A 25,169-nucleotide genomic window follows, 5' to 3' on the forward strand; every position below is an offset into this window, starting at 1 on the left:
CCTACAATGCACAGAACTTCCCACAGCAAGGAATTATCGGGCCCTAAATGCCAGCAGTGCTGAGGCCCAGAGACCTTGCTATGTGTGGTTGCCACGAACTAGGAAAATCTCAAGATAGTATTTGTACATTATTTTTGGTTTTCTGAAATCATTTGTCTTTATGGATCACTAGTTAAAATCACAGCGAATATAAGAATATAAAGGATTAATGTGGAAAGCAAAATTCCAAAAGGACCCTGTATATTGATTTAATTGCATTTGTATAATTTAAAGCAGGAAGGCCTCTAGCAGAATTAGTTTTACTGGTCTTTCTGAAAGCTAAAATGTGCTCTATTAAAGCGGGAGCTACATCGGGGCCTATACCTTCTTAATGACTGGTTTTTATACTACAAAGGAATCTGGGTAAATAATATAAGAGACAATTCATGAGCTGCAGGTGGGATCCTGCTTCTGAAAGAGGGTGGAAGCTCGAGTAGAAACAGCACAGATGCCAAGATAGAGGAGCGGAGTTCAACTCCTTCCCCTGTCCCGTAGCATTGACCCTGGGCACCCGGACCTCTCTGCACCTCAGTTTCAGCCCTGAATTGTTCAAAACAGTTTAATACATGTTAAAACCAAGCCCCTCCTACAGTGCCTAGAGCACTTTATGTCTCATGAACATAGTTCCTTTATATCTCATGAACGGAGATGCTGGAATTTGTTTATACATATACCGTCCATTTATTTGGTGTTTACTGTCTGTCTCTAAATCAACTGACAAGGAAGCACGTCTTGTGAGTGACTGAATTCTTCACCAGGAAGGCAGGGGATGGATGTGCCCTGGAATTCTAAGCCTCTGTGACTCAATGACTATGATTCTGTGGTTCTAGTACTGAGTGGAGAAATCACTATGGCTCATTGCTAAGGACTCCACGTGTGACCAAGGGAAGGCCATGACCGTGCCTGCCATGTTCACTCACTCACTCTTCTACTAGAGTCTTGCCATTGAATCATGGATCCACCATTAGAGGTCAAAAGACCGACCCGTGTTATCACCGTGCAACCAAATGAAACGGTATTGACTGCTTTTCCCTACGTGCCTCACAGCTCTCTGCTGGATTTCCTCAAGGGAGAGCCAAGAGTCTTGGGGGTAAGTCGTCTCCCATCCGTGGGTCTTCTTGGAAGGGAAAAAAGATGCTATTTTTCCATGTATGTCTGCAGAGGTGTTTTTCAGGAAGGGAGTGGACTCCCTCTTTCCCCCCTCACCTTTCAACCACAACATATCCTTCTTGATGAATCATAAGTACTTTTAAATCATTTGCATGTACAAATAATTGGATCATCAGTACAAGAGCCAATGTGTAGCCAATAATACCATTTCCCTAGAGTTTTGATAGGCAAGAGAAATAAAAGTTCTGTTTAGAAACACACACAGTTTGCCTCATGTCTTGGAAATGTTCCTGAGGGCTTATTTAACTCTGAGAAATAGAATATTTCATTATAATTACTAACTCCCCTTTACCCTGAGGAGATCCTAGGACTGTTTCATAAGGAGTTAGTATTGGTCTTTGAATCATAACGGAGGGGATGCAGGAAACCAGTGTAATTTTTCCAAATATTTTATTGAGGAGGCAACTTCAGGCTGTGGTGGCACCTCTGAGCTTGGAGCAAAACCCATTAGAGGAGAGTTGAAACTTCCCCTTTGTGCTGTTACAGGCACTAAGAGTTCTTCAAAAACCATGTCCAATGCTCCATGGTCATCAACAAAGTAGACGTACACATATGAACAGTTTCAGTCATCAATGTACCTAGAAGGGAGGTGTATGCACAGCCTCCTTAGGACAAGAGTGAAGTCACTACCTGTGGCAAGGCAACACAGAGGTGTGCCCTGGGGACAAAGGCCAGAATGCTGGAGGAGCAGCTCTGCTCTGAGAAGAGCCGCTGGCCCCGCAAGACCCCCGAGGAGTTCCCCTCCCTGCAGACCGATAGCCCACTAGGTTACTCTCAGTTCCAGTCGGGCCGTCGCACTAAGGGGTGAGACATAACCATACCCCAGCCTCTCTGCCCCGCGTCAGCGAACTTCGTAAGCTTTTAGAGAACTGGGCTGAGCTACAATCCCCAAAGCAGGCAGCGAATGTGGAAAATGTGTGTGTGCTGGGGAGGGAGGGTAATCACGGGCTGCTGGTGCTACAGAAGGAAAAATGTAAAGAAGAGCTTGTAGCCTCTGTCCTCGGGAAGTTCGCAATCTACAGGTCAAGTCAGGCAAATACTCAAATTTTTCTGATACAGGATAAATTGGTATTACCAGGGGATATAGCAAGTTGTGATGGATGAGAGTAAAGCATTTGACCCTGAAGGGCCCAGATGAGTGTGATGGGGAGAGAGACATATTGGCCTCCTGGAAACCTTTGAGCGGTTGGTCAGTGGAAAGAGGAAGGTGTTAAGGGACTTAGAGGGAAGCTCAAGGGGCCTGGGAGCGCCAGTGCAAAGATGCTGGGGCACTTGTGACCTCAGGTACCCGTTTCTCTCTTCACAGGCTATCCAGATCCTGCTTGCCTTGATCATTGCGGGCATTGGAGCTATATTTGCATTTAATTACTTCACTTTCTCCCAAAGATTTCCACTCGTTTTCTTCACAGGATACCCATTCTGGGGAGCACTTATTGTGAGTACTGTCAGGAGCTTTAGAAAAATTACTATAAAGACTGGTTTGAACTGCCTCAAGTCCTGGGATAATGAATCCCATGAACCTGGTCCCCAAGGAGACCAGGCCCTTCCATGGTAAGAGAAATGACCCCGTTTAGTCACTGCACTGCCATCATCATAGTAATAACTACTCTCAGGAGTGCAGTGTTTAAAGGTTTCCAAAACCCTTGTGTGTATAGTAAGGCATTGGCTCCTTTCTACCAATCTGGGAGATTAGATGAGTAAAGATCCTGCTTTTCCCTTTGCAAATAAGGACACTGAGTTTGAGAGGAATCGATAATTTAAACATATCTAGCTAGCACTCATGGAATCACAGACTCCCACAGCTTAAGGAGAATTTTAAGATGATGATTATGGTTCAACCCCCTTGTTATCCTGAAAGACAATCTTACATGTGTTACTTATCTAGTTAATTTTGGAGCCAGAACTAAAATTCTCAGTACAGTGCTATTTCTGTCCAATGCCCACGGCCTTGGCTCCTGTCCTTGTGCTCCAATATTCAAGGGCAGACTCATTAGAGCTTCCACCACTGGAACATATACTCCCAAGAGGGCAAGAATATTGCCTCAGTGGCTGGTACAGCCTCAGGACCTAGACTCCTGCTTAATGCACAGTAGGTGTGAATGAATGGATCATTCAATGAACAAATGGATGGAATGAAAAATAAATAAGACTTTTGTCTCTATTAAAATCCCTGCTCCCTCTAGATGAACATAAATATTCCATGCCTTTTCTACCATCTGTGTTTCGAAGACAATTCGTAGGGTTTTCATTTCCAAATATACATAATCCTGAATGTGATCTTCAAACTACAGGTGTCGCACTGTAGAAAAATCAAACAGACCCACTTCTCACTTGCCCATTTCACAGCCAAATTTTCCCAGTGTGACTTTGTGTGATCTGAAGGCATGAATTTTAATGAGGTCCTGGCATACTGCTTGTTAAGACACCACCCTTCATTGAGAAGATATTTACTGAGCATAAAGTATATCTTCAGTAGTGTCCTAGCTGCTGAAAGTTCTGGTAAACAGGCCTTCTCTGAGAGAAGTAGTGAATTGCTCTTAGAATTAGATGGTTTGTCATGTAATAGGGAGTTTTAAACAGCAGTTCTCCCCTCATCATAGAGGATGTGGCCTTGCAGGGCCTGGTGCTGCTTTCTCAATAGTCTCCTTCATGAAGACAAGAAGGTTTTAGTCTTAGCCAACCAGGAGGACATCCGCACAATCTGACAGCCACTTCAAGGGAGTGTTGGAATCTTTTATATGATATGACTCAGAAACTGGTTCTCTGCCAAGAAGCCGCTGCTACGAATGGAAGAGTAATGTCTTCATCATACCCAGAGGAACCTAAGAAATTGAATTCTCCAGAAGAAACTACTTCTCAGACCCCAAAATCTAGCCAAGTGCCTTGTCCTTCAGTGTCACCATTCGTTAAGACACCACTGTCTTCCTCAAAATTATCTACTCCTGATGTTACAAGTCCCCTTGGATGCCCATTGAATGAGTAGGATGGCTGAGATTTTTATGTAAATACCTGCTATGGGTCACCTCAAAGTTCTCAGTTAATAAGAAAAGGGCCAAGATTATGGACTTCTGCTTCTGATCAGAAAATGAATGAATTTTCTAACCTTCCATGCGCTGTTAGTGCTGAGGGCAAGACAATGAGAGCCCAGTGTGATTTATTCATGGACTCAGAATAAATGCGAACGGATTAAGAATTTCTTGTCAAAATGGGTGCTGATCCTGTATTTTTTCAGTAGGCACCCAGAGGCCTCCATTCAGGCTGTTGGAAGCTCTGTCTCAGTAGCAGCAGCATTTACAGAAGATAGATTTGCAGTTGTCCAGACTACACTACCAGCAATTCTCAATACTTTGTTGATGCAAGGGGCAGCTGACAAGTACTTCAAGCTTCTTCGTGGTTCCAGTAAACCACCTCGGATTTCAGGAACCCTTGTGGATGCTTCTTGTGAAACATTAAGATTTGCATTTAGGGCATCACTAAAAACTACCATCTGTTGAATAACTACTACATTTGGTCAACATCTGAATTCTGTTCAAGCATCTGCAGAACATCAGAAGAGACTTCAACAGTTCTTCGAGTTCAAAGATAGCTAATATACACTGTGTTCATTACATGGCTGATATAAGGACAGATGGACAGTAAATGTTCAGCATTCTTGGATCAGAAGAATATAAACTAATTAGATGCTTCCTTTGTCATGGCGGCTGTTTTGAAAACTATACTTTAATGGGAGAAATCATGGAAAGAAATTCTCAACAGAATAACTGAAAACAGCTTTTCTGTACCAGTTGCTTGTTATGTGTGTGGTATAATAAAATCTTTATTCAATTTCCGAAAAAGGAGTGGCTGAGATCATTACACTAGATTCCAGCTCCCACATCAGCCTTTGGAGAGCTCCACCCTGAGGAAGTCTCCTTCCATCTGCTCAGAGCAGACACAGCTCACCCTTCCCTTTTCCAGACCCCGAGTCCAGGATCATCTTTTGTTTTGGAGCCCAGCTGGGCCAAACATCTGAGTGGGATCCTTTGGACCTTAAAGAGGGGCCTGCCTCTCCCAGTTGACCCTGGCAAAGAAGTTTAGTGCTGAGCACAGCCCGCACAGTATCTTACGTCCCTGCTACCGTCCTCTGATGTTCAGGTGGAAAGACTAGGAAGTCTGGGAGAGTCACAGACGCATAGATTACAATATAACTTCCAAAGTAAATTATATTGTAAGGTGGTCAAGCCCATCACCTGTTAACTTTTGTCTCTTTTCTTCTGAAAAGTTCATTATTACAGGATATCTCACAGGACTCAACAGGAAGAGAAATTTTCTGGTAAGTAATTTTCATGACTTCTTTGTAATTTAAAATCTTCTACTTGCTTTATCTCATCTTTGTGTGTAAAGCCTTTAGTAATCTAAGATCTCCCAGGAAAACCCTTATACATCAGATTCGCATTCATGTCATTCCTGTTCGTCAGTGTTGCCACTAGCCCTACATTCTTTCACCGGTTCCAGTTTCCCTGGTCAACAAAACTGAAAGAGATGCTTATTAGAAACCCTCCTACATTCCTCTAATAGCGATTTTCAACCTGTGTGCACAAGAATAGTTATTTGTTTGTTTATTTTTGTTCTCACCTGAGGATATTTTTCCATTGCCTTTCAGAGACAGTGGAAGGGAGGGACAGAGAGAGAGAAACATGGATGTGAGAGAGACGCATGGGTTGGTTGCCTCCCACATGCACCCCAACCAGGACCTGGGATCGAGCCTGCAACTGAGGGACGTGCCCTTGGCTGGAATCGAACCAGGGACCCTTCAGCCCATGGGCAGGAGCTCTAACCACTGAGCCAAGCCAGCCAGGGCAAGAATTTTTTATTTATTTATTTATTTATTTATTGTTTAAAATATTACAGATGTCCCTTTTTCTCCCCAATGACCCATTCCACCCCGTTCCTTCCCCCTCCCCAGTCCCTCTCCCCACCATTGTTCGTGTCCTTGGCTTGTGTAGGGCAAGAATTTTTAAATGAAGGGATACCTGACTATTTAGTCAGGGGCACTGACCTCTTTTCCCTTAGATTGTCAAAAAAAAAAAACCACACACACAAAAAAATGACAATAGCCAATGCAACAATAGCCATCCAGTGTGAAACTGTGAATGAGTCAAAATTATACCTATTTTTTTTTTGTCAAATCAGCAAAAAATGTTGGTGTGCCTTAAAATTTCAGTAATTAGTTTATGTGTGTGATGAGATGGAAAAAGGTCGGAAATCACTGCTCTAACTCAGTGGTTCCTAATTGAGAGCGATGTGGGGCCCCTCCCCCACTTTTACCCCCTAACCGCCCCCCCAGTGTTTCACAATGTCTGCAAACATTTTTGGTTATCACAGCTGGGTAGAGGGGTACTGCTGTCATCTAGTGGGCAGACACCAGGGATTGTTTGAATCGCCCTGGGGAATGGATTAAACCACATGACGGCAGGACCTCGGCTACCCTGTTTATCTCTTATCCCAGGGGCTTAACTTAGTGTCTGACACATAGCCAGTGCACACTAAACATTCGTTAAAATAGGTGAATAAGTGGGCACTGCCCTAAAATTAGGTGACATCACTCTCATTTTTAAAGGTAGAAATTGAGATTCCAAGGGATTAGCTATCTTGTATGAGGTCCCAGTTCACTAAGACTCAAAATCAGGTCTGATTACAAGGCCAAGGTAATTTTTTTAAAAAAGATATGGTTTTATCAGTTTTTAGAGAGGGATGGAGAGATAGAAACATCGATGAGAGAGAAACCTCATCGATCGGCTGCCTCCTACACGCTCCCTACTGGGGATCGGGCCTGCAGCTTGGGCATGTGCCCTGACCGGGAATCACACCAGTGACCTCTTGGTTCATGGGTCGATGCTCAACCACTGAGCCACAGCAGCCGGGCCAAGATAATTTTTAACAGCCTATGTTGCTTATCGATTGTGAAAGGTGGTGCATCAGGATAAAGTGACATTTTCTTGAGTATTAACCATAGAGCACCCCTACTGTACCCGTTCTTTTTCTTGGCTTCCTGGCTCATATTAAAGAGGTTTATCTTCTGAATTTGATGAATCAGGATTTAACTTACCAAGCCTTTCAAGCACGCTGATCTGGTGGAGCAATTCATCCTGGAGGGGTATCTGGAAAGATAAATTGTTGGTGTGCCTTAAAATTTCAGTAATTTTAAGAATTTAAAATTTCTAAGAATTTCTTACAAGGTATTTTTGGTTTGATTTTTAAATTATTTTATTGTTTTAAAAAAACTTTCCCAGGGGCAAGGCGTCATGGCCATGAATGTGATCAGTTCCTTGGCTGCGGTGGCTGGGATCACTCTCACCATTATCAGCTTTCAGTACCAGCACCATTACTGCAAGATGCCTTCCCTAGAAGGAATATGTGTTGTAGGTAGAATCCTTTTCAATGTAAGTGGTCTTGTTCTGTATAATCTTATCTGAGCTATGTTCACAATGCATTTAAGGTTACTATTGATACGTGCTTATTTAATGCCATTTCCCCCCTTCCCCATGTACCTGCCTCTCAATATTTCTTGTTCTTAAAGCAGTCCTTTCAGCATTTCTTGCAATGCTGGTTTGGTGGTACTTAACTCCTTTAGCCTCCTTTTGTCTGGGAAGCTCTTTATTTCATCTTCAATTTTAAATGATAGCCTTGCTGGGTAAAGCAGTCTTGGTTGCAGGTTTTTGCTTTCATTACTTTGAGAACTTCACACCAATCCCTTCTGGCCTGAAGAGTTTCTGTTGAGAAATCTGCTGTCAGCCTTATGGGGGTTCCTTTGTGGGCCACTGCTTGTCTCTCTCTTGCAGCCCTTCATATTCTCTCTCTGTCCTTAACATTTGCCATTTTAATTATGATGTGTCTTGGAGGGGTCTCTTTGGGTCCCTCTTGTTTGGAACCCTCTGTGCTTCCTGAACTTGTGTGACTTTCTCCCTCGCCAGTGTAGTGAAGTTTTCTTTCATTATTTCCTCCAGGCATCACGGGGCCAATATTCCCACATGGTAACTATTGTAATGGATGAACCCTAGAAATCCCTTTACTCTCTACCATCTCCCCTCCTAACTGTTTCACTCATTTAAGATGGTTGCCTGGCCCATATGGGGTTTGGAGATGGTTCCCCCTGCTTATCAGGAAGACATAAGATGAAAACTGTTCAATCACTGATGGCTACAGATGCATCTAAAGTATGGGTTTTGCTTTACTTGGTCATACAGTGTAAGACCAAGTAAAGCTTGGCTTAGATCTTTAAAATAGAATAGCTTTCATCCCAAATGCCATTTATTTATCCTCATATTTTTTTGCAGGGAATTCTATCCATCTTACTGATCCTCAGCATAGTGGAGCTCAGCATCTCTGTGACTGTAGCCTCCTTCAGAAGCAAGTGCTGGTCCAAGTCAAATGAGGTGTGTTCAGTGTTCTAAGAACGGTTCCCATCAGGACATTCCAAGGTGACGTCTGGCCTGTCAGTGGGCAGAGTAATGTTCTCAGATGCTGAACTAAAACTTTTCACATTAGGAAGGTCAGGGAAGTACAAGCTTAAAACTAAAGGCCCATTCCACCCTTTGAGCCAACTATACTTCCTTTTCTTGCTCTATCTGCTGTCCTTCATCGTTTTGACATATCCCCTTATCTCCCTGCCAAAATATATGAAAGACCAGACTTAATGGGAACCATGTGACTGTCGCATGAGGAGCTTATACTTGGGTCATAAGGGTGTGTGAGGCCATTCCCTCACCAGAGAGAAAGCAGAGAAGAGAAATAGCACATAGCATACCATCTAAAAATATCTAACTGCTTATCGCCTGCCCTCACACTGTGCTACCTCACAGCCTTATCTTTTTGTATCCACTGTGTCCTTGACCTGGATTTTGACTCCTATCTCACTTCATGTTACTTGTTTGCCTGAGGAATTCCTACTCATCAAGATATAGACCAAATACCACCTCTTCCATGAAACATTTCCTGGCTCTCTCAGAATTAGGTTGTCGTCTACAGTCTCATAAAGCACTTAGTGGCTACTTACGTAATAGCATTTGCTAAACTACATTGTTATCTACTTATACCTTGGTTTACCTATAGTTGTGAGCACCTTATAGGCAAAACCCACTTCTAATTATCTTTGACCTGCAGCATCTAGTTCATCTAGTAGGTGATCAATAAATAAATAAAACTGAGTATATGAATATTGACTGGATAATTTTAAATGTCTTAGAAGCTTTATAATGTTAACTATGGGAAGACTTTCAGACTATCTTAATAAAATTTCCCCATTCAATATTTGAGATAATAGAAGGTGATGACTTGTCCAAAATAAAACCAATGAGTTGATGGCAAAGGGCAGTAGCATTGGTTTTCTTACTCCTCCTGTAGTTGTTATCTCCTACCTACTGTCTTAACACAGAGATGAAAATGACTTGGGAATACAAGAAGGAAAGAACCACCAAAGACGATTATTATATTAATGTTTCCCTACCCCTTGGTTTTATAGATTGTGTTTTTCTTGCCATTGGATGTTACTCAAAGGAATGAATTATCTATAACAGAAGAAAATGCTGTAATACAGTTTGACATTCAAGAAGAGCCTTCCAGTGATGGCCTAACGACCAACGTACAACCTGTTTTCTTTGGAGGCTATAGTTTCTTCAGATTAAAAGTATCAAAAAATCCTATAACCATCTATCATTCAGACAAGAGAAGCAGTAATAATCACACATCTTTGTGTGGGACATATGAACAGCAGAAATATACCCCTCCTCTGTTAAAACATTATGAGAAAGATAGTGAGAAATCTTTGTCTGTCATATTAGAGAAAAGGCCCTCAGAAAAAACCACACACACTGAACAAATAAGTGATGAAGAGCTACAACTTGCTATCAAACAACTCCCAGAAATGCAAATGCAATCACCGCAGGCTAAAGCCATGCCACTCAAAGTTTTGCCACCCCGTTATGTAAAAAATCTTGAAGCATTACCACCACATGACTTGTCATCTCAAGCTCTGCTAGTAAAATCCCTGCTATCTGAAACCTCAACATCCCATGCTACACAGTCTCATGACCTCACATCCGAAGATATGCCATCCCAAGGCACACTATCCCAAAATACACGATCCCAAGACACACAATCCCAAAGCATACTATCCCAAAACACACAATCCCAAGACACACAATCCCAAGGCACACTACCCCAAAACACACGATCCCAAGACACGCAATCCAAAGAAATGCCTTCCCAAGATATGCTTTCTCAAACACAAGTTCTGTCATCACAAGCCATACTAATTCAAGCCCCAACATCCCATATCACACAGTCTCATGACCAGATATCTAAAGATATGCCATCCGAAGACACACCATCCCAAAACACACAATCCAAAGACACACCCTCCCAAGATATGCTTTCCCAAGTACAAGTTCTTCCATCACAAGCCATGCTATTTCAAGCACCAACATCTCATATCACACAGTCTAATTACCTGATATCTGAAACCATGCAATTGGAAACCCAAACATCCCATACTTTGCAGACCCATAATGTACACCTAGAACAGCAATCCCTGGGTAATCAACTACAAAACACCCAACAGCAAGACCAGCAATTTACACATGTGTCATATCAAGACATTCAATCAGAAGTCAAGTTACTGACCCAAGATTGGAACTCGAAAGGGAAACACCAAATGAAGAAAGCTGTGAAGCAGCATTCCTTCGAGCACCATAGCAAAGGCTGGCAATCTTCAGTAAAGCAATCCCTAGACTTGCCAGTCCAAGACCAGGAATTACCCAGGAAGAAATCCTTAGATGAGCAAATCAAAAACTGGATATCCCCAAAGAATCCCCCCATAGTTAAGCAAGTCCGAATTATGCAATTCTCAGATCAGCAAGCTGAACACCAGCTGACCCAAGGAAAGCAATACCTAAAGCAACAATCGCAAAATTGGCAAGGTGAAGACCAGCAGGGCAAAGAGGGGAAATCCCCAAAGCAGCTAGGTGAACATCTGCAATCCAAAATCCAGAAATACCAAGACTGGCAACCTTTAGGCCAACAATCCCATGACTGGGAAACTCAAGAATGGAGAAACAAAGGTGGTAAAGCAGAAGAACGCAAATATGAAATGCAACGTTCTCTAAATTTGGAATCCCAAGCCTGGCAAACCCAAGAACTATTAGAAAAACAATTCCTAAAGCAGAAAATTCTATACAAAGAAGCCCAAACTTTGCATGCCACACCCGAACATTTCCTTCATCAGCAATTACAAGAGAGTCAGTGTCAAGATAAGAACCAACAAGACCTTCAATCCACTGGTATCCAAAAAGACGATATGGAAATAAACACTATACAAACAAAAGACATGAAACTGACGGACATAAAAAGTCTGTGCCCAAAACCAAGTGACCAGCAATCAGAAGACATGAAGCCAGAATTCCATCATTCCTCTTGCCAAAGCTCTGTACAAGACGAATCTTCCACTTATTTGTACAATGTAGGCTCAGAACAAGATGTGCAACAAAACACTTCAATGAGCTCAACTTCATACAAAGAAGATCCAGCTTTAACCTCATGCTACCCAAAGGATCAACAGCAATCTGAGGACTCTGACTAACTTGCAGAATCTGCCCAAATACCACACTGCTCCCAGTTATGGAACCAAATTGGGGGAAAACAATATGGTTGCCTCCAACTTATCTTCCCAAGTGTTCTTGCCAACTTACCAGAAAATGAAGGGCATGCAGGACACTCAAAGGATTTGTTCTTAAGTAAAATAAAATGACAACAAATATTAAAACTGTTTCAGAACTTTCTGGGGGTAAAAGAACAATTCACCTTCAAGTTCTTTGTCATCAGTGTTAGTGTTTCAATTTATGATCAGCAATTCATTTTACAACTTAATATTTAGAGGACTTCCTTTTCTGTGGTGCTGGTATTTCTCGCCCCCTCCTCTGTGTATTATAGGGGCTTAGTACATCAACCAGGAGGAAGTCTATGCAGGTTCTCTAAGGGCCCAAGAATCAAAAGAGTTGGTAAAGAATAAAAACCAATCCCACCATTCCTCTGTTTTGCTATTTCCAATCACCCAACTTAATTCCCCACTTCCCAAGTCTATGTTGAGGATATATACTATAAGTTTGATCAATTATTAATGTGGCAATGTGGCAATGAGGACAGAATAGGACAATAAAACACACCTAGAGCTGGGGAAGTAGGCGGCAGAGAAGGTTGGAGAATGCAGGTATCATCAAAGAAAGTATGAAAGACCGTAATACACTGAATTACGCTAGCTCCCTTCCACTCACTGCTTCTAACTTCTCAACCCTTATGACATATCATTTCATCCTCAGTGTGAGCCATCAGTTACCCTGATTAAGCCACCCTCCAAGCTTAATTACATTCTCCAGTCCTCTTTGTCCTCGATCACTTTGATACACTTGGAGTTGCTAACCACCCCTTCTTTCTGCAATCTTCATCACCCTGGTTGGCTTCTGTGTTTTTCTCTCCATTTCAAAAAGTCTAAGATAAGTATTTCCAGAGGGACCTCTCATCAGCTTTCTTCTTTTTGAAAATCATATACACTTTTGTAGTTCTCTTATCTTCTTGTGAATAAGCCCAGACTGTGTCATATCTGTCTTCTACAGAATTCCACACAAAGGCTTGCTTCTGGCAGGCATTCAATAAATCGGCTTTAAAAGCATAAATGGGAGCCTGAACCCTCCACCTAGAGATGAGTGAAGTTCTGTGCAGCAGAATACTGAGGCATAGAGCTAGAGAGACTGGCTATAAGTTCCCTGTCTTTGCTTCTGGAGTAAAGATTAGCCTCTTGAGCTTCCCAAGGCTGTTTGACCTTTCAAGGGCCCTACTTGGGTTGGCCTCCAGTTCCTAAATGATTGCCACTTTGTATTCCACTTACTCTGAATAATACCAGTAATTCCCCATTTTGCTTCCGCTAGATTAGTACATGTTTGCATGGTGTTTGTATAATGGCTTTAACTTTCAGTCCACCCACTCAGGTGTTCAGGAAATATATATTTGCAATTTTTAAATCAAATAGTTTGATAATCCAACCCACATAGGCATTCCTGCTCATTCAGCCCCATGCCTATCTAACATGCACACACATGCACATGGATGCACACATGCATTAGGGTTCTGGGGTCCTAAATAGTGCCAAGTCATTGGAGAGAGGATTCCTGTCATCACTGACAAGTCTATACCATTTCCCATTGAGAAACTCGTCCCAGTTCACGTTGACTGTGTGTCCTGTGAACTTGATGCCTCTGCATTGTTCTCAAAATCTCTCTTCTCTCGTGCACTGGACAGATGCAGAGAATTCAGGACCCAGAGCAGCTCAGATCTGTAGAGAATCAAACCTGGCCCATAAATAACTGCAGAGGTTAAATCCAGTTGGATTGTGACCTCTGATACCAGGCCAAGGAAAACATGGAATTGTCTGTCACAGAAGTTACCCTGCTCTGAATAATAGTATCTAAGGCAAAGAACTTCAAATCTTGTTCAAAATGGTAGAGCCTTACCTTTATCCCCTTGTATTATCTATTGATAATTACCAAGAAATGCAGGTGCTTGAAACAACACAAATTATTTCCGTTTCTGTAGGTGAGAAGCACGGGACAATCTGGTTAGACGATTTGCAGAGTCTCACTCAACTAAAATCATGGTGCTGGCCAGGCCTGGGGCTCTGAGGCCTGAGCCCTCTTCCAAGCTCATTCATTGTTGGAAGAATTCAGCTTCTTGCAGCTGTAGGTTTCCTTGCCCTTTGCCAGCTTGGGGAACGGGAGTGGCACTCTCCGCTCCTAGAAGCCACCTGCATTTCTTCTCATGTGGTCCCCTCCATCTTCAACCCAGCAAGGGTTTGTCAAGTCCTCAAACTTCTACCTTTAAGGTGTCCGGTGATTCTATTGAGCCCATTCAAATAATCCAGGATAATCTCCCTATTTTAAAGTAAACTTACTAACTTTCTCTGCAAAGTTCCTTTTGCCATTTAAGGGGACATACCCATGGGTGTGATGTCATAGTCGCAGTCCCGAGAATGAAGTGTGGAATTTCCTCGGGGCCACAGTTCTTCCTACCACACCCGTGAGGAGTGATAAAGGGAGGAGGGAAAGTGATTCAATGTATTTTGATGCATGTTTTCCTTTTAATATAGTAACTTGCCTTGTCACACATGAAGCCAAAAAGTACAGTTGATCCTTGAATGACATGGCTTTCAACTGCATAGGTCCACTTACATATAGATTTTCCCCCCCCAATAAATATACAGTCATCCTTCTGGATCCCCAGGTGTCACATCTCTGGATTCAACTAACCACAGATCAAAAACAGTATTTTCCATTCATAGTTGGGAATCTGCAATGCAGAGGGCCAACTGTATGCATTGTTCTATGCTGTTTTATATCAGGGATATTAGCTGACCGAGGATTTTGGTATCTGTGAGTGTGTGTGTGTGTGTGTGGGGGGTGTCTGGAACCAACCCCCCATGGATACTGAGGGATAACTACAGTTTTGGGGGAATCAAAGTTATACATGGATTTTTGACTGTGTGAAGATTGGCACCCCTGTGCCCCTGTGGTCCAAAGATCAACTGTAGACAGGTTTTAAGGTTTTAGTAATCATAGTTATATATTCACATGGTTTAAAAAATTAACTAGTCATACAAAATATACAGGGTGTCCCAAAAAATGTATACATACTTTAACAGCTGATAGCTCAATTAATGTTTCTTTCTTTTCATATTTAACCCATTGGAATGAATAATTATTCAAAGTGTGTATACATTTTTGGGGACACCCTGCATGTGTGTATGTGTGTGTGTGTCTTACTGGTCTGCTTCTCTGGAGAACCCTAACTTAGATTTTATGGAAAGTGGTACCTAGAGGAACAGAATTTTAAGGATGAGTTTTCTGAATTGGTGCTGAGGTTTCTGGAATTGGCTCTGTAATCTCATTAGACTTGAAGATGCTAATGACTCTATTTCTCATAGTAAAGGGAACACTAATAGTCCATGGCATGATCTGGCAATAGAGATACAGATATTGAATAATCCTATCAACCACTTATGAGAAGCAAGGAGTTAGGTAACTGTATGTGATGCTTTTGAACATTTTTTGAAAACTAATATTATGAGATTGGCAGGTCACTCCTATTGTCACTGGACTAGGTGTGGAGAGAAAATGCTGAGCTCAGGGGTTCGAATTCCTAGCTCAACTGCCACGTAAATGACCTGACAACTTAGAAGCTGTGAGCCCTGAAGGAGCCCTGTACATAGAAGGCCAGATATACAGGGAAAACTAAGAACTCAACAGAAGCAGGAAACCAAGAGATTAAGACCACTAGGCAAGCCCGGCTGGCGTGGCTCAGCGGTTGAGCGTTGACCTAGGATCTAGGAGATTGCGGTTCGATTCCCGGTCAGGGCACATGCCCGGGTCGGGGCTCGATCCCCAGCTGGCCACCGACGCATGAGAAAACCTGGCAGAGAAGAGCTGAGCTGGACAGGAACAGTTGAACCACACATAGGAGCCACAGAATTGTGAGCAAAAGCAAATGGTGGTAGTTTGAAGCCACTATGTTTGTGGTCATTTGTTCACAGCTAAAGCTAAGACGACCAGATGGCAACACACACACACACACACACACACACACACATACATGACAGGCTACATAGACACTATGTCTACCTCAAGCAATGGCTAATTAATTAATTTATGGCTTAGGGGTTTTGGCCTTTACCTGACTTAAGATAGAGAACTAAAATAAATGCTCATAATACTCTTTTACTTGAGATCTGAAATATTTTTATACATCTCTAGTCCAACCTGATCAATGTGTATATATATGGAAGCTGAAACCAAGACCAAGAGAGGGGATGCGACTTTCCCAAGGTCACAGTGAGTTCCTGACTGAACCAGGACTAGGGGTCAGGTCCTCTGACCCCTAGTCCTGGGCCTTTTCCTCACTCACCTTCTTGAGATCTTGACCAGTCCTGAGATTCCATGACTCTGTGACTCTATGGTTCTAGAATTCCAAGACAAAACACAACAATGCGAGTGCCCCAGACAACCTTGGGACACGATAAGAGCATGGTCTATCTAGACTGAAGTACCAACTAAATAATTTTACACTTCAAAATATCAACTCCACCATCATGGGTTCAAAAACTGTACGCAATCCCGTGTTTATGATATTTCCTCCAGAGGTCACTGCTCCCGACTTTCGGTCAACGAAAAATGCAGCCACAGCCTATGGGCCTACCATGCCCTTTTCAAAATTATTTACTACAAAAATTAAAATCTTTGGGGTAAGTAAGATTTGCCCCAATGTAAACGTTACTATAGGTGTGTTAGAAACCTAATATATGTGTTCCCTGAAACTCGTATTTGAAACCATGATCCAAATGTGATGCTATCTGGAGGTGGGGACTTTGGGGGATAATTAGTTCATTAATGTGGAGCCTTCATGAATGGCATTGATGCCCTTATAAGAAAGGGTCAGAGAGCTAGCTAGGTTTCTTTGTGAAGATACAGCAGAGAAGACTACAGTCTACAAGCCAGAAGGGGGTCTTCAACAGAATCTGATCATTTTGGCACCCTGATCTCAGCCTTTCAGCCTTCAGGACTGTGAGAAATAAATCTCTGTTGTTTATAAACCACCCAACATATGACGCTTTGTTATAGCAGCCCAAGCTGACTAAGACAGAAATTGGTTCCAAGAGGTGGGATGCTGCTATAATAAATATTTTAAAATGTGGAAGCAGCTTTGGAACTGGGCAATGGGTAGAGGCTGGAAGAGTTTTGAGGTGCATGCTAGAAGCAGCTGAGATTGTCCTGAAGGAACCCGTAAAGGCAGTTTTAGGGAGGGCTCAGAAATGAAAGAGGAGAGCTATAGAGAAAGGCTCCATCTCCTTAAAGAGTGAACTTGGCTTTGGACATATTGAACAGGAGGTGGTGTTAACCATGGAGCATTCGAGTGGGGATGTTTGACAAGAGCTAAAAATGTGGGTCTGAAGTTGAGGAAAATATTGTTTACAACTCAACTACTTAAACGTAACAGTTGCAATGGGAGTAAATGGAGAAGGTGGGCGGGAATGAGAGAGCTGAGGCCACGGGCTATTACCCTGTACCCCTTCCATTCTTCATGGCATTCCCATCAGGCTCCCCAGCATTCGTCAGACCCCTGCACAAGTGACGCAGGGACAAAAAACAGAAAAGATGGGGAGTGCTGTGCCCCCCGGGATGTGATAATACCTCTACGGGCTCAGGACTGGTCATCCAAAGGAGGGTTCTTGACAGTCCGCTTTTACTTGAGGCCAGGCTGGCATGGAGGCCTAGAATTCAGCGCCAGCTTTATTAAGATGTATCTGACATATGACATTGTGTAAATTTAAGGCGTATAATGTGATGATTTGACACACACACACACACACACACACATATAATGCAAAATGTTTGCCACAATAAGGCTAGTTATCACACCTTCACTTCATGTAATTGCCATGCTGCTGTTGTTACAGTGAGAGCTAGAAAACTCAGCTCTCACAGCAACTCTCAAGTGCATACCACGGTGTCGTTAGCTGCAGTCACCATGTTGTACCTTAGATCCTGGAACTTACGACTGGGAGTTTGCACCCCTGGATCAACGCCTCCCCATTCTCTCCAACCCTCAGGCCCTGACAGCCACCACTCTCCCCCCGTTTCTATGCATTCAGGGCTTTCAGCTCCCACATATAAAGACAATGGGACAATGCTTGCCTTTCTCTAACTTACTTCACTCTGCACGATGCCTGCAAGGTCCCCCGCGCTGTCGCAGACGGCGGGATTTTCTTCTAGTTTGTGCTGAATAGTATTTCATGTCCTGGATCCATTCGTCTCAGGGGACACCTGGGCTGTTCCCATGTCTCACCCACTGTGACCAGTGCTGCCGTGAACATGACGGCGCAGGTTTTCCTTTGGGACGGCGACTGCGTTTCCTCTGGGGACTTGCCAGGAGCGGGACGGCTGGGCCGCGTGGCTCTGGTTTGGTTTCTAACCTGCGGATTCCGCCCAGTAGGCGCAGGATCGGGCCTGATAACTTGCATCCCCAATTCTCAGGTGGCCACGAGGCTGCCAACCCACGGGCCACATTCTCAGGAGCATTGATTTAGAGTATGTTGCTTATTACCAAACACCAGGTAGAGGGATCTGAAAATTCCTGGGTGCATCATAAAGGGGCTTCCACTGTCCTTCCCTTATTTACGAGATGATAACTGCAGAACCCTTTACCAAGAGGGGATCTCCGACCTCTTCGGAAGGGGGGCCCGCCGTTTTGCTTTTTTCTCACCGTGTCTCTTTCCTCTATTTGTAGACTATCCAGATCCTGCTTGGACTGATGAACTTTTCCCTTGGAGTCATTTTCTTTTTCACCTTTGAAAAACCATACCCAAGGTTCCCCTTTATATTTGTTACAGGATACCCGTTCTGGAGCTCCGTTTTGGTGAGTAGAGTCCATCAGTTCAATATGAAGCCATGCCAACCAGGATGTTAGAGAATTCTTAGTTACAAAGTGAGCTGCATTCAGCTGCATGATAGGCTTCGAAAGGTCAAAATAAAAATCAATCTTGTTGAAATTATTTCCCCACGAACTCATCAGAGTTACTGATATTCCGTCATTGGTCTTGAAGTTCCTTTGGGAATATTTCTTTGGGTCTTGAGGTTGTTTGTCCATTCATTCATTCAAAATGACTTACCATCTAAGCCAGATACATAGAAGGTGGCAATCAGGATCCAAAGCTTAATACATGGGCCCTGATTATGGAAAACAGTATGGAGATGCCTCCAAAAATTCAAACTACATCTATCATAGGATCCAGCAATTTCACTTCTGGGAATATATCCAAAGGAAATGAAAACACTATGTCAAAGAGATATCTACACCCCCATGTTCAGAACAACATTATTTACAACACCCAAGGCATGAAAAAAAGCTAAGTGTTCATCTACAGACAAATGGATAAAGAAGTTTACACCCACACACAATGGAATATTCTGTCATAAAAAATAAGGATATTCTGCCACTTGTGACAACTTGAGAGCATCATGCTAAATGAAATAAGTCAGAGAGAGAAAGACAAATTCTGTAGTAGTTCACTTATATGTGGAATCAAAGGGGGTTGGGAGGGAGTAAGGGTCAGATATATGGTGATGGAAGATTTGAATTTGGGTGGTAGGCACACAATGCAATATACAGATGATGTGTCATAGAATTGAAATCTGTATAATTTTATTAACCAATGTCATTCCCCAAATTTAATTTAAAAAACACACAAAGGGAAAAAAGATCATATTTGAGGTTATTAGTAGCAGGGAGGGGGGTGGTGTCAAAAGGCATGAAGGGGTGAATGTGACTATAGTTAACACTTCTGTATGTTATATATGAAAAATTTAAGAGAGTAGATCCTAAGAGTTCTTATCAAAAGGAAAAAAAACACACATTTCCTTTCTTTTGTTTTGTATCTGTACGAGATGATGGATGCTAACTAAAGTTATTGTGGTGATCATTTTGATATATGTAAGTCAAATCATTATGCTATACACCCTGAACTTATACAGTGATGTATGTCAATTATATCTCAATAAAATTGGGAGAAACAAAACCCAACCAAACAAAAATAGTAACACACGAAAAAATTACTATGCACGGTGACAAAGGACTCACAAGCTGCCTCTTTAGGAAAGGCACCTACAAAACAGAGGGGAGGTTGCCCAGAGCCTTTCCAGCTTGACTGAGTTTTAAAGAATGTTGATCAGATGAAGACACACACAGAGGGAGGGAGTGGGGGGCGGTTGGGTGTAAGGGGCAGGATATCTCGCTATAAGTCAAGGGACAAACACGAGAGAAAAGCTTAAGGTGTGAGGAGCACTTTGCATCCTGAGAACTGTAAGAGCTCAAGGCAGGGAGTAAGGGTGGAGGGGCGAGGCTGAAGGAAACCAGGCAATGGGCTAGAAGTTTAGAAATGGATGTACCGTGATCAGATTTGAAGTTTCTCCTAGACAGCAATGCTGCCAGTACGGCTCATCCCCGTGAAAATTCCGGGGATTTTTACAGAATTCTCTGCATATTATCTGCAGCTCTGCCTGTGTTCCTGTCCAAGAGAACACATTGGGTTGCAAATGGGTAGGAAGGATGCTTCTTATAAGAATGACGAAATCTGACCTTGTTGGTTGTAAGTTGATTTGACACCAGGATGTCATGATGTCAAAGCTGAGTCAGCAATAGCTATAAAAAGATGAATGAGAAAACTAAAGCCCAGGAAAGGTAAAAAAAAATAAAAAATCCTTACGTTCAAATAAATAGTTGAGGCTAACGGAAATTTCGAGTTCAGTATTTTGTCCACTACTCACGTGTGGACAACCCATTCGAGGCCTCTCGCCCTCTCGCTCCCCTGAGGATGTGTGAAGTACGAAGGAGGGTCTGTGAAATGGGTACGTAGAAGTCTATTCTGCGAGCACTCTTTACACCCATCACTAAGAAATGTATTTTTTCCTAACAGTTCATTTATTCTGGAGCCTGCCTAATTGCACTGGAAAGAAAAGGCACAAAAACTCTGGTGAGTTACATTCACCTTTGTTGACAATGTATTTATAACTTTGAATTAATTCATTCGAGCCTTGAAAGCAAATTTGGAATATCATTAAGCCATTATAATCCCACAAACTCTCAATTACCCATACCGATCGATGTTATTTGCTTCCTTTTTTTCATAGAATTATAAAACATTAGTGCCAAAAGTGAGTTTCCTAGGTCATCCAGTTTAGTTCTGATTTTATATGTAAAGACAGTGAGACCTAGAACAAATGACTTGTGCAAGTTCCTCAGCCACATGGCAGAGTGCGTCTCATTATTCCAGTAACGCCCTCACTCTTTCTGCAAGGATTTCTGGTGCCTACTGCATGCCAGGTGCTTTGACACACACATGCAGTTGCTTGACACACACATGACAGGCACACTATGTAGATGACCTGATTAAACTTCATGAGCAGAATCTGAAAAATAGTGTTACTGAATGCACAACTTTAACTTCCAGATAAACTCTAAGTAGAATATTTTTACTTTTCTCAAAGAAGCAAAGCTATGGGATATTAATAAGCCAATTATATATATTATTTTAGTTAAACAGAGTCATGAAACAAAAATGTAATTAGGTCATGACTTTGACCAGAGCAGCAATATGCAATGTGGGCCCCTAAGAACCTTTATTGTCCAATGTGTGCCCCTCCCACCAATTGAATGGGATTTATTTCTTTATTTGTTTTCTATTATTTTTTATTGAGTTTATTGGAGTGACGTTGGTTAATAAAATTGTACAGGGGTCGGGTGTACAATTCCAGAACACCTCCTCTGTATATTGTACTGCATGTTTAGCACCCCAAGTCAAGTCTCCTTCCCTCACCATTTATCCCCACTTCGCCCTCTCCTGCTTCCCACCCCCCTTCCCTCTGGCAGTCACCACACTGTTACCTGTGTCCCTGAGTCTTTCTTTTATTTCTTTGCTGAATCCCTTCACCCTTCTCACCCAGCCCCCGACCAATCCGTTTACAACCCAAAAATTATGAGATGAGCAAAAACAAGAAAGCATCGCCCGTCTACAGGGAAGAGAGCAATTAATAGAAACTCTCTGTGAAAATGCCCAGACATTGTATTTCTTAGGCAAAGACTCAAAATCAGCTTAAATGGGATTTAAATTAGGCACAGGTTGCCCAGCCGGGCCGGGCGTGGCTCAGCTGTTGAACATCGACCTAGGATCCAGGCGATCGGGGTTCGATTCCCAGTCAGGGCACAGGCCCGAGTTTCGGGCTCTGTCCCCAGTCGGGGGCGTGCAGGAGGCAGCGGATCAATGACCCTCATCATTGATGTTTCTCTCTCCCCCTCTCCCTCCCTCTCTCTGAAATCAGTAAAGACATATTAAAAAAAAATTAGGCCCAGATTATGGGAGATGGAAGGGTTATTTATTTTATTTTTAAATATATCTTTATTGATTTCAGAGAGAGGAAGGGAGAGGGAGAGAGAGAGAGAGAAACATCAATGATGAGAGAGTCATTGATTGAGCCCGCAACCCGGGCATGTGCCCTGACCGGGAATCGAACCCCGATCGCCTGGATCCTAGGTCGATGCTCAACCGCTGAGCCACGCCCGGCCGGGCTGGAAGGGTTATTAAAAGCTCACTGGACCCCCTCTTTCTGTAGCCGAAGGCCTGGCCTCCAGAGAGGTAAAGGGCCGCATGGACGATGCCCCGGCGGCGTGGTGGGCTGCGGCTGACACCCGCTCCCTGGGCCCCCCCACACCCACCCTGTCTGTAGACTCGGGGCCTGGTCATTGCCTTACCCCTTTGCTCTCCCGCAGGTGAGGATGAGCCAAACCATGAACTGCTTCAGCGTCCTGGCAGCAACGACCGGGGTCCTTCTCCTTGTATTCGGTTTTATTCTGGATCAAAACTACCTGTGTGGCTACTCCGGAGAAGCGAGCGAGTGCAAGGCTGTGAACACCCTGTTCATCGTAAGTGCCGCACCCGCAGGGCGAGGAGCCAAGGGCTTGAGCCAAAGATGCGTTAGCGCCTCATCAGTACCGTCCAGATAACGCTGCAGACAAATGCAGTTTTTACTCACAGGCGTACAGAAATCATAGTCTCTAATAGGCATCATACCAGGCATTGGAGAATGGAAAAATATATTATAACCCCCAACTTTAGGAATTCACAGATGAGTAGAGGAGCTAAACGTGTATAATATAAAAAAAAGCGATATACTAAAAGAAAAAAACAGGTATAGCAGTATGGTAGTGGTTATAGCCCTGCATGTACATTTAGAATCATGAGTGGAGCGGTGGAGTGTTTTTATGGTTTGGGTTTTAACATGTAGACTGGACTTCTGATAAAACGTGAGAGGTTGAAAACAGGCATTTATTTCTGCTCTTTGAAAATCCCACTAAAATTAGTGTAAAGGCATGTAAAAGATATGAATATACGTGCAGAGAAAAAATAGCCAATAAGAGCCATTAAAAATTACTGAGAAAGCTGAAAACGAAACACGTAAGGAAAAGGGGGTCCTACTGGAAGTAGAATATCTCATATGGCAGATTCAAAGGAATGCTGCGCATTTGATGCAGCAGGACCACAGAAAACGAGGGAGGAGAGATGAAAACAGATTAGTTCTGGAAACAGTAAAATGCGAAATGTGAATCGACACTCCTCTGAAAACAAAGAAAAATGCTACATCTAAAAAAAAAAGAAACACCTTTTTAAATTATTGCTCAAAATATTACAGAGGCCTCTTTTTCTCCCCGTTGCCCCCTCCCAGCCCACTCCGCCCCCTCCCCAGTCCCTCCCCACACCATTGTCCCTGTCCTTGGGCTGTGCATAAAGCACATAAATTCTTTGGTAAATCTCTCCCCCTCCACCCCCGCCGCCCTCCTTCTCTCTGAGATTGGGTTTAAAGCCATTTAAATGCCCCCGAAGAGCTGCAAAGTCACCTGGAACTCCCGGGTCAATTCTTAGAGGAAAGCCTAGCCTGAAGCCTGTCAGTGGAGCGCCTAAGAGCAGCAGAGCTTCCCATGCCTCAAGGCCCTGCGCCAGCGTCGCCCGTGTGGAACCTGGGCCCAGGCTAAGTGCAGTGACAGAGAGAAACCAGGGCCTGTGAGCCTGCGGGAGGCACACTTGAGATGTGGAGGAGCTTTCTTACCTGGGTATTGCTACTTAATTATCATCTGAAAAACCTTTGCTGTGCTAACACCATGACTCTTCTTTTTCTTCTGTTACAGGGAATTTTGATTATGTTGATAGCCTTCAGCATTATTCAACTACTCATTGCTCTGTCTTTCTCAATTTGTAGTAAATCCTTTGACTGTTGTGATTGTGAGGAATGGTGCTGAAAAGCACTGTGAGAATAAAGAAGTGTTATCATGTCGTGGGAGACGAGTTGTGGTTGTGAGGAAAAGCCAAAAGGAGCACAGGATTTTAAGGCTGGCGATTCTTTGAAGCAAAGGGGAGGGACTCGGGGGAGCAGGACTGGGGAAGATTTTGGCTCGCAAAACACATCCTGCCTCTCTGCAATGCCATCTCCTCCGAGGCCCGAATCACATGGTCGCCTTGGTGTCGCCTCCTCTGTCAGTCATGCGTTCACTGGCCTAGAGAACTGCGGCGTGGTGTCGCCACTGCGACAAACAGAAAGGAACCGAAGCCCAGCGTGCAGGGCCCAGCTCCTGCTGGTTTCTCTGAGAGGCTCGGCCTCCTGGTTCCTGCTCCTCTGTCCTACAGACAGATTGTTACCGGGACACCCTGGTGGGGCTTGGGCGGCCTGTCGCTGTGTCCAATTCAGGAGGCAGGGGTGAATCCTATATCGCTGTGTCCATTTCAGGAGGCAGGGGTGAATCCTATATCGCTGTGTCCATTTCAGGAGGCAGGGGTGAATCCTATATCGCTGTGTCCATTTCAGGAGGCAGGGGTGAATCCTATATCGCTGTGTCCATTTCAGGAGGCAGGGGTGAATCCTATATCGCTGTGTCCATTTCAGGAGGCAGGGGTGAATCCTAGAAGGCGTTTATTGAGAAGGCTGCCGACCAAGAAGACGGGGCACGCGAGCATCCCAAACTTGTCTCAGGAGTGGCCTGAGGGACAGGGCTGGATGGGGCAGACGGGATGGGGGGTGGGGGTGGGGGGGGCTGGGACCGGAATGCAGCTACGTGCAGTCCTGGAGGTCATTCTTTTGATCTTGGTCGCCTGGGGATGTCTCCATAAGGTGAGATCTTCACTCCTTCGATCTGGGTGGCCTGGCGATGTCTCCATAAGGTGATATCTTAACCCATTGTCCACAGCTGCGCCACCTCCTTAATTGCTTCAGTTCGGGATCAAGGGGAGTGCAGGGCGAAAAGGCCCAGGAGAAAGAAGCCTAAGGAAAAAAGTCCCTGCTCAC

General features: G+C 43.6%; 1 protein-coding gene across 1 annotated transcript; it reads left to right on the top strand.

Moving 5' to 3' along the window:
• Positions 1–18,155: 18,155 nt before the first annotated feature.
• MS4A5 (membrane spanning 4-domains A5) lies at positions 18,156–24,129 on the top strand (the record flags this gene model as incomplete). Its single annotated transcript, XM_081154904.1, has 5 exons — positions 18,156–18,242; positions 18,571–18,699; positions 20,756–20,812; positions 22,606–22,758; positions 24,019–24,129. 5 exons carry the CDS (start codon positions 18,156–18,158, stop codon positions 24,127–24,129), a joined length of 537 nt encoding a protein of 178 aa, XP_081011030.1.
• Between the last annotated feature and the right edge of the window lie 1,040 nt (positions 24,130–25,169).

Source organism: Miniopterus schreibersii, assembly GCF_964146895.1.
Source record: "Miniopterus schreibersii genome assembly, chromosome: 12".
Taxonomy (NCBI): Eukaryota; Metazoa; Chordata; class Mammalia; order Chiroptera; family Miniopteridae; genus Miniopterus; species Miniopterus schreibersii.